The 10,790-nt window shown below is 39.7% G+C and overlaps 1 protein-coding gene across 1 annotated transcript in view; it reads right to left on the minus strand.

The window, feature by feature from the left end:
* Positions 1–3,953: 3,953 nt before the first annotated feature.
* The window catches only part of cdc42ep4b (CDC42 effector protein (Rho GTPase binding) 4b), an 18,041-nt gene continuing 11,204 nt past the window's right edge, over positions 3,954–10,790 (minus strand). Inside the window, exon 2 of the mRNA XM_005725907.2 lies at positions 3,954–6,694. Coding sequence (XP_005725964.1) covers positions 5,525–6,529 — 1,005 coding nt within the window. The 5' untranslated portion in view covers positions 6,530–6,694 and the 3' untranslated portion in view covers positions 3,954–5,524. The remainder of the gene's footprint in view (positions 6,695–10,790) is intronic.

Genomic DNA, 10,790 nt, shown 5'->3' on the forward strand with positions numbered 1-10,790 from the left:
GTATAAGTGCTATGATAGACTCCTTTTTGCTGCCTGTGGTGTGCCACACCTATGACAGCCCTTCCAGCAACCTTGATGTGGATAAGCAGAAGAAAATGGATGGAGGATTTAAGAAAAGAAACAAATAAAATACATTTTAGTCAGATATGAAGTATTCCCTCACAAATGTATATTTAACAACCTAAAACTGTTTGTTTTAGTGCATCCCTGAATAAATGTCCTGTTATATTTTCCAGTGATTTTCCATGGTTATGCCAAATGAAGCCAATTTAATCTGTCCAGATGTATTTGAAAAATTGCTTCAGAAATGATCCAGGTATCTATTTAAAGCTTGTATTTCAACAAGAAAGCTGCTGTTTTTGGACCTAGGATCACAATCCTCTTCATAACCCTTTGACTAGCTGCACTGAACCCAGACATGCAAGTTAAATCTGGTAACAGTAAAGCTAATGCACATATTATCGCATATCCAGATTGTTTTTAATAGCAGAAACCATTTAAGGTTTAAAAAAAGCAAAAACAAACAGATTTATTCCATCTGTACATTTCTGTACTACTCTTCTTATCAATCATTAACACTCCATAAATGCATGTTTTCTAGCCTTTTTGACTCTCGTTTGTAAGGTTCATGAATGGTGATGAGACCGTGCACGTTTTAAGGACTGCTCTGTTGTATTAACGAGGCTGTAAAGCCTATCAAAAGCAGTGTGGCTGAAGGATCCTAATTAGCTCACAGGACTCCACTTGCCATGATGGGATGTGAAAACTGTTAACACGGGGTTTTATCTTTCATTTCAGGGTTATTTGCGTAGAATAATCCACTGCGAGAGTGTGTTTGTTAAACTGTGGATTTGGCTCTTTCTGCAGTTCCCTCATTGAAATCTGACCTTGCAGTAGACGGTACAGTTTATACTGAGCTTTCTGCCTGTTTTGTGCCCAATGTTACATATTTAAAAAGTTTGGAAATTACGCAGCCTGCGATGACAGATTTGCAAATATGAAACAAAAGAAAGTTGATCACAGTAAAAGATTATCAGCTTTCTCTTTTATTGAAAAATATAGAAGTTATTTCAAAGAAAGAAAAGTGAAGATAAATATATTAATATACTGTAAAACCAGAATATGGAACAGGGAAAGAAAACAGTACATACTTGGCATATCACTAAAGCCAGTGGGGGAAAAAAAGGAAACATTCTTTAGCTGAACTTTGAGCCAGCTGTCTTACGCAGTTCTTATCTCTCTTTTTTTTTTTTCACTCCCCACACCATTGCTGTCAGGGAATGAAAAACTTCTAAGCAGACCTGGGGCAGAGTGTGTTTGCAAATTCTTTTACATGGTTTATTCTGGCCTACTTAGGAGTTTCCCACAGAGAAACACAACAAATGCCCGAAAGTTAAGATCATTATGCTAAAATACATTAAGTATTTTAGCATAATTTTGTGTACTTTTCCACAATTTTCTATTTATGTCTTCCAAAATCTACAGCAATATACTGTCTGGTGTTGCAGACAGCTGTGAAAATGTCGCAATGCAAACACAATCTGACCACATATGTACCATATCATGTTAAATCCAATATTTGTCTGTTTGCTTAGTAGGATCTCATAGTCACACTGCTGGTAACAAAGCTTGTTTACTGTAATCGCTGATGGCACTACCTATATGTACATTATTTTATCAAAAGATAACAGCAAACGTCTTGGAGATGAACAAAAGGGATTGCATCACCCCAAACACTACATGTTACAAAACTGATCAACAGAAGACATCCTAAGATTTGGCCCATATACACTGAAATATAAAAAGAGGTCTATAATGCATATCTATACAGAAGTAGAAAAAAACTAAATCCAATGTGCTGCTAACATTACTACAGAAGCCCTGAGAGGCAAGTGAGGAGTTGAAAATTAAGGTGTTGTCTGTGTAATCTTTCAGAGTGATTTTTTCCCCCCACATCTGTGAGACAGGTGAAGAGAAAGGTTTCCACTAAAGTAAGGAAAAAGAAAAGTTCTGCCAGGGCCACATTTCTTTCATTTAACTAACCAGTAGTTTTGATGCTGAAAAACCAACCAATTACAACCAGAATGTAACAGAAAAATGAAAATCAAAGTGAAAAACTACAATTAAATGTTTCCAATTTATTTCCACCCCAATCGACTGAGTGAAAATATGTTAAAAACCCAAAAACAAACTTCCTACAAAATAAATTTAAAATACCCTGGCATAAGAAAACATTTTGGATCATGCATTAAAAAAAAGAAAAACAGACACCCACTTTTTTTCCCCACTCAGGACTTCTATACTTTATCCAACAATATAGTTAACATACTTGGCAATTTCCTCAGGATCGCCTTCAGTTTCAGAACGTCTTGCAATCTATACGGGCACATAGTGTTCCAAAACATTACAACAACCCAGAACAGAATGGCACAGCATCCTGATTCTATATACACAACCCTGCATCAGTGCCACAACAGGAAATTCCAAGCTAACATTTGTCAAATGTGGCAATTAGTTTTTTTAAAAACACGAAATAATAGAAGAAGGTCAGACATTAATCATGGATACAAGAAAGTAAAGTACGCACTCTTTCTGTGTAATTTATAGCTGAAAGTAGAGCTGGGCGATATGAGATTTTTTCATATCACGATATGTTTTTTTCATTTCAGGCGATAACGATATCTATCACGATATAAGCCAAATAACTATATTTGTAAGTTTTAAATGTGCTGTTGCTCACAAGTAAAATGTGAAATAATCAGCAGCTTGTTTTTATTTAAATATTTATTTCCCATAATAAGTTCAACAGGGTAGATGTACTTAAGGAACATGAGACTTTTTCAGATAGATAAAGGCAAATATTGCAAACTACACAAAAGGCAGCTGCTAAAGCGTTTAAGTTTCAAAACAGAACAAACGAAACAGACTAAATTGTCAATTCCACTTAGAAACAAAATATTAATTCTAAAAATAAATCTTAGTTTGCTTTACAGAAGAACAGACAAAACTGACTAACTTTTGTCAATATCAAATAAACTGAGAACTAAAAGGAAATTCTCAATCTCTCCTTGTTGTATAGCTGAGCTTTTCAAACAGTTTTAACAGCTACTTTAGTCTGACAAAAGCCGAATGACGAATTAGCGCTTCCAGTCAGAGACTGAGGCTACGTCCACACATACACGGGTATTTTTGAAAACGGAGATTTTCTGTTTTCGTTTTAAAAATAATCCCGTCCACACATAAAGGGAGAAATGAAAGAAAACGCTGCTATGAACATGCCAAAGCAGCAGGTGGCGCTAGATTCCTAACCGTGCAGAAATGTTGGCCAATCAGAAGTCTAGAAGCCTCGGTGGGAAAAAGTAAACAAAGCTGTGGCATAGAAGCAGAACAGTCATATGTGTGGACGGACAGTAACTGTGTGTATATGTAAGCATTTAAACACTGCAGAGAGTACAATTAACAGTAACAGTATTGTAGAAATTCATTTCACCGAAACAATAACGTGGCGCACAGTGTGACGCATGCACCAGTTTATTGTATTTCCAGACTTGCTTTCGGCACAATTTACAGTGCACGCTACTCTGTTTTTTGTCAGACTTGAAATAGCCGAAATACCTTCACACTACGGAGCTTCTATGGCTCTTCCGTTCGACAATCTCTCCGGCATTGGAACCATCATCTGTTTTCTCTTCGGTCACGCTCGGTTGATTTTTCTAGTCGGCACACTCATTTCCTCCATTACGCGCTGGCTCCATTACCCGCTGGCTGCTTCCCAAACAAACACACGTGCGGCTTGGCACTTGTTCTGTACGTAACAAGTCACGCGACGTGACGCTGCGGCTGTGATTGGTTCGGCTCTGCGCTACTTAATTTGGATTGGCTGACCTTTTTTTTTTTTTTTTTAAGAGGACAAGAGCGGCGAGGTCTATCGCGATAGCTTAATTTCTCTATCGAGTAAAAGTTATATCGCGATACATATCGTTATCGTTCTATCGCCCAGCTCTAGCTGAAAGTAATCTGGAGTAGCCTACCGAGTGTAACCAACTAAACACAAAAAAAGCCAAAGGGAAACAGCCCACCTATCTGTTTCTGGAGCAGTTCCAGCTGGTCGGGGGCCAATATTCTCGCACATTTAATGAGTAGACTGGGAGAAGCCAGATGATTGGTTGATTTAATCATCTGTTCCTACTATGTGATTCTGGTTGGGTAAAGGAGTTGAGTATTATCACCTTTGGGTCCACTTTGGGAAGTAAATATCCTTCTCATTGCTCAGAGACATACCTGATGCCCATCTGTTAAGTAGCAGTCCTCTAATAACACTTTAAACATGCTACATCCTTTCTCTGCTCTCAGAGACAAGCCTGGACACATGTACAGAGAGAGGGAATGCTTTTGACAGAAGCATAAATGCTTAAATGTAATTATATGGTGGCAACTCCCTTCACAAATGTCTTACATCTTTCCACTGACCTGCTAATCCTACTTCAGCTAAGAAGCGGAATGAGAGGCATGACAGACACACATATTTTACCACAATCACAATTCCTGTCTTGCTTTTTTTTTTTTAAAGTACAAGACACATAACACTTACAAAAGGCCTCTTTTTGACAATTCACAGTTTTTCTGTATTAAAAAAAATAAAATCTTTCACCAACTCTGATTTTGTAAAAGACATTTCCCTGTAATGAACATGGGATCAGGAGTGATTTAAGACTATTTATTGCCTACTTAAGGCCAGTATTTAAGTGCAATTCAGCCAACCTCTAACAAAGAAGATGGTTCTGTCTTTAGTACCCATAAGAAATTATGATATCTGGAAAAAACAACAACACAATTTTAAGACTAAGGAGTGCACATTAAGAATGATCCATCCCTTATGACAACAAATTAATAAATATTACAGCTGTCTGTGAATTTAAAGAATGCAGATATTCCCAATGAAAAATGGAAACAAAATAATAATCTACCCAACTCAAAACAGCAGCAGGCTGCTGTATACTAACTCCCAGATACTGCAGATACAATAAAGTAGAAAATAGCATAAATCAACTGTTAAACTCTTAAAAAGGCATAACTTTTTCTGTTTAGTGTCTATGCCAAAATAGTGTCATTGGCAAATAAAACCCCATATTCACTCACACACACTGGGATTCTAACGCCATCTTGGTTTCACTCCTCATCCTTTCCCTACATCCTTCCACAGAATCCATACCACACATCCACATTACCCAATCTCACTGTCATCTCTTCTCTCTTCTTAAAATGATATGTCTGTGATATTATTTACTAATGGTTTGCAATTGCTTCTTCTTGGTTAAGGGTTTAAATGTGGTAAACAATACTTTTTTGGGAAAACTGAGACTACCAGTAATATGAGTAAACCCAAACACTTCAAAAAGGGCCACTTTGTGAGCCAGTCAGTCTGCACTGTAGCGTGCATTTACCCCACCCTACCTACAGCATGGTGAAAAAGCCTTATTTATCATGTTTACAGTCCTTTTCAACTGTTCTTGGCAGCTAAAGTCTAAACTCTAATCTCATCGTCATCATCCTCGTCCATGAAGGTGAAATCTCTCTCTCCTTCTCCCCCACGTGGGGAACTGTACTTTGCACTGTCCGTGTCACCGTCATGGAGGCGGTAGTTAGGTTTCTCCTCAGAACCAGAGCTGGACACAGAGCAGCTATCCATATTGTGGTGGTTGTTCTTGGTTTGTAGCTCAGGGGTGTAGGGATCCACCATGGCTTTTTGCTGGTACATGCTGCGAGGAGGCCTTGCAGGGGCTCGCTCTTCTGCATCGTCATCATCTATGTGGGGAATGAGGGACGGCGAAGCATGGCCCTCGCTTCCCTTGCCTTCCTCGTAGCCAAGGTCATCCTCCTCCCAACCTTTCTTTTCCATCACGCTCAAGATGTCCCCGAGCATCGAAGGGCCCAGGTCAATGTGGAAGGACATTATAGACTCTGCGTGCTTCATCCCACCTCCCTTAGGCATGGATGGAGGCAAATCTGTAGGTTCGCCAAAATCCCGTTCCTCAAGCTCTGGATCAAGGGCTGCCATAGCTGCTGCTCCATTTAACGGCTTGCTTTCGATCTCATTCACCTTCTTCATTGGGCTTGAGGAAACGCTCTTTGGCAGTTGGATACCTCTGTTAGTACCCTCGTCGTTCAGGTACGGCAGGGATATGGCAGTCTTCACAAACTGAGAGGAGCCGGCAGAAGGTGCCATCGCATTGTACTCACACTTGTCCGCCCGATTTACAGACTGAGATCGCTTGCTGTTTCTGAAGGTACGGGACAGAAGCCCGGGCTTGGAACTTGGTGAGCCTTGCTTTTTGTCTGGCTCCCTGGGAGGTTCTCCTGAACGGGTGCTGAGAAATGAGGTGTCCCCAAAGGCATCGCCCCCTCGGCCCACGTGCATGGTGTGACGGAAGTCCCCCAGCGGAGCACTGATCATCTCTGCGGTCAGGTCAGCCCGAGACCTCCGCTTTGACTGATTGGAGTTGCTGACCAGTTGCTTAAGAATGGGCATGATGGCAGTCTTTTAGTAACGATCCACAGGTAAAACTTAAATTAGGATCTGAAGGTGGTCAGGAGAGTTCCTTTCAAAGTTTTTAGCAATTGTAAGGGATGTTGTCAAAGCACATATAACTTCAGGTGTTTGAGTAGAGCCATTCTGGTCCTTGGTTGAAAAAGCCTGTGGTGAAGAAGAAGAAGAAGGAGAATACAGAGCATTAAAACCACATCAGTAGTTCTGTAAACTAAATGTAGCTCTGCAACATGGCAGGCAAAGTGAAAACAAGTTTAAAAAAAATTGATTCCATTAAACTGAGATAAAAATGTAACATTCTGCTTTGAAGAATTCTTTCTATTCATTTCTCATTACTCACTATTGCATAAAACGCTCTTTTCTGATCTCCATCAAGCATGGAAAGTTTGGTAGCCAGGGCTTCAAAATGAAGGCTCACTTGAGTGGTTCTAAACTCTAAAAGGTTTTCTGTGCAGAAGACTGTAAGGGTGTTATGCAATCGTGAAAAGGCTCTCTTGTACAAAGTTCAAAGCACCCTCACCTTACTCCAACCCAGTCACAATAGCCCCTGTGAAGTTCTACCATAGTAAACTTCATTCCTATTCAAATTAGTACGATTCATCTGATACATTTTTGAGCTTTTTCTAAAAGTCTAGGGCTGCTGTTGTGATCCGTTTTTCATGGGCTGCAGTGCCTGCCATCACTGCTGTGCTTTAGTTCCCATTTAGGCCCCTGCCTGTTACATAACCAGCAAGACACAGGATACTGTGAGCTAGAGCAGTTGAAGCTGGCAGAAATAAAAGAAAGAAGGGAAAAAAAAAAAAAAAAAAAAAAAAAGACTGAAGAGGAACAACATCTCTTCAGCATGGATCGACTTACAGCACAGCTCAGAAAACTCCAGACCAACTACATTTTGCTCTCACCCTCCCCTGTCTTCAAGAGATAAATAGTTTCCAAAGACTGCTTTTTATGTTATTCTCTTTTTGGGTGGAATTTGTCTTTTTAAACCCCGTAGGCAACACTTGAACACTTCACGCAGTGTATTTTGTTCCGTATTAATCTGTTTTTCATATAACATATATCAGCAACTTCTATTACATTTGTCTATAAAGCTTTGGTGAAAAGTAGCAGATTAAAAGGTTTTGAAACCCCCTTTGGAAAGCAGAATGATTCTTTCACAGGTCAGTTTGATCTTTTCCATGCCAAATGACTATACAACTAATTTTAATCCTTAGACCAAACTGACCTTAAACCACTTAAACCTTGAAACATGATCTTAGAACAGAAATGCAGTGGAAAAGAGGTTTAAACACCCACTTATGTGCTAGCTACAGTCTACTAGCTCCATGTGTTTCTGACATTAACAATGGCTTCAATTGTTTAAGCCAGACAGAAATACCATTACTCTCAGTGTTTTCAAACTCACGCTGAAGCCCACGCTCTAGGGCTGCATGCGTATCCCCCATGAATGAAAGGGGGCTTCACTCAACAATATTCCAAAGAAACGTCACCCATGAAAACATTTGCATCTCTGACAAGAACCCATTCAATTGGAAAGGGAACTGATGCACTAGAGGGAACAGAGGGGGGCTTGATAAATGATAAAAGCTAGTGCTCTTCTTTTTTTTTTTGCTCTTCTTTCAAAAGACAGATCATCCCCAAAGAGTACTAAATTCTATCCACTGCCACATTTTTATCTTCCATATTCACCACCTTCATTCAAGATTTCTTCAGTAGTTCTGGTGCTAATGGAAGAGACACATTGTTCTCACAGTGGTTGAACAAAGACCAAATCTAATAAGGATAGTACTCCAAAGGCTTATTTTCTTGTTCTGTTGAAAAAGCTATTTGAGTTCAAGCTCACACCCATATACGTGACAACTGGAAAGAGCTTACTGTTACTAAAGCTATTTACGCCGCAACTGGGTGCCAAATTACAAGATTATAGCTTAAAGCAAACAAACACCACCAATATCCTCCGGAGCAGAGGCACTGTTGTTAAATTAATGCAGTATGATCCATCATTGGGTAAACCCTTTATTATTTCATGCATTGTGCAGTTGCCCCATTAGTATCTGCTGCACAAAAGATTGCTGAATGTGTGGGTGACCGCTAAAGACAACTCATCATCTTACATGTTCCTCCCTGCTGCACAAAGTTTTGTATTTCTCTATGGCAACGTCAGAGCTGAGCACTGGCTACCAAGTGGGCTTCCTGTCTCTAAGCTGACCAGAAACAGCGAGAAAGATTTTATCCCCTACATGGAGAGATCAACTCATTCAGATGGATTAACCCTTCCTGGTGACCACATGCCAGGCAATAAGACAAAGTTCACAGTGCAATAGCTGAGGGGCGGAAGCTTTTGATGTGCCATGTGACTCGAAGACATTCAACCTCAGCACAAAAGATGTCACTGAGTTCTCGAATATCAAAAGGTGCAAACCTCACACCTTAAGTCATTCTAGGAAATGGCCCATTTTATGCCTTGGGGAGCCCCTTGGTCTTTGATGAGGAATAGTTTCAAAACCCCGCAGGGTCATCAAGACCCCATTATTGTGGCTGTGACAAAAAAAAATGAAGCATGACCTGCCTGGAGTCCTGTCATATTCAGTTTTAGCCTTTCAGTACTTTGTAAAAAAAATACATTATGAGAAATGACACAGTCATTTTCACCATTCAGTTTCAAAATAACACTCCAGAATGGTTCAATGCTCTCCATATGAAACGGTGACAGTGTTAAATGTTCTTTTACACAGAAAAGGGATGTTTCTTCTTTGTTTTTTAGTTCTCTGGGGAAATTTGTCCATGCTGTCATCAGTTATATGTACATTTAATGCTTAGATTGTTAAAGTCATTGGCAGCATGACTATCAGCACTATAAAAAGTTATTTTGGAAAAGCAAACAGATTCAAGGACTCATTTTCATTCACATCAGTAGAGTGTATTTGAAGAGGAAATGGTGACCTTTTAGATAGATTTCATTGCACAATAGGTGAGCAGGAGTATCTTATTGTTTGGTTTTCTGTTTCTAGGTGACCCTTTGTTCTTCTCATTTTATTACTGTTACTAGCTAGATGAAAGAAATGAAAGTATGGGGCTTAACTACAACTCCGTCTAGACATCTAAGTAGAAAATAATTTAAACACAAAAACGCTGTTAAACCCGAGCATTTACTCATACATTGTGTTGAAAAGGAATTGGTTGATCAGTGATTCCAGTTTGACCTGACACTTGACACTCCCAGCCCAGCTGGGGGCAAAATTCCATTTTAGCTCTTTTTCACACAGAAGATCATATTCCTATTGGATAGCTACTGATGCAACACAAAGAAGGCTTATACAACTTTGTGTCAGAGCACTCAGTGTGCCTAAAAATATGAAGATATTGTTAGTTTGCTTCAGTTGAGAATCGGTTTTTGTTTTTTGTGCCAGTCAGTGACAAAGCCTTTATGTAATGGAGTCCCACATGGCACTAGCTTGAACTGAGACAAGTGGTGACAGGGCCATGAATGATTAAGAGCATTTTATGTCGCCAGCAGAATGTGATGTGGGCAGAATGACATCACAACAGCCAACATGCTCATCAGCGCTCAGCGTAACGCTTGTAATCCTTAGGATCACAGGCGCCCTGCAGTCCTCGGCTATCCTGTGTCACTTTCTCTCCTTCCACTCAACAAAGAGCGGAAAGAGGCTTTGGCTGCTCATCCAATAACAACTTGGCTACTGTCATGTTAAACCAACCGGCATGCAGACTATATAAGAGTTTCTGTTTTTATCTTTGGCTCCATTTAAATTTTTTAAAGTGAGATGGAGAAACAGTCTATCCTTTTTTCATGAGGTGGAGGAGGCCTTCATGCAAATATTACAAAGAGTCAGGTGAAGGGTAAATTCAAACCTTGTTATTTTTAATACTAGAATAACGAGCATATATTTAAGCACATAATGCACTGCCTAAGCTGTCTCTGCAATAAGAAAACTTCTGCTTGTTTTAACCTTGAACTACCCAGAGTCGTCTCTATAGTTCATTCCCACTGTCAGTGTCATTGATATGCAAATGAATATTCAAGTTAGCCAACGCCATCTATGACACTGCTAATCAGTTAATCAATGGAGCTGCATAACAATGGAATGTTCTTAACTCAAAGTGACAAAGAAGATTGGGAAATTTCATTAGCACTTATTCTGGCAGGCTCTAACCTTCACACCAAACATCTGATTCCCACGGGTGAAGATGATTCCCACGGGTGGGTGGGTGGGTGGGTGGG

The sequence above is a fragment of the Pundamilia nyererei genome, unplaced genomic scaffold (assembly GCF_000239375.1).
Source record: "Pundamilia nyererei isolate P.nyererei 1_Seehausen unplaced genomic scaffold, PunNye1.0 scaffold00017, whole genome shotgun sequence".
NCBI lineage: Eukaryota > Metazoa > Chordata > Actinopteri > Cichliformes > Cichlidae > Pundamilia > Pundamilia nyererei.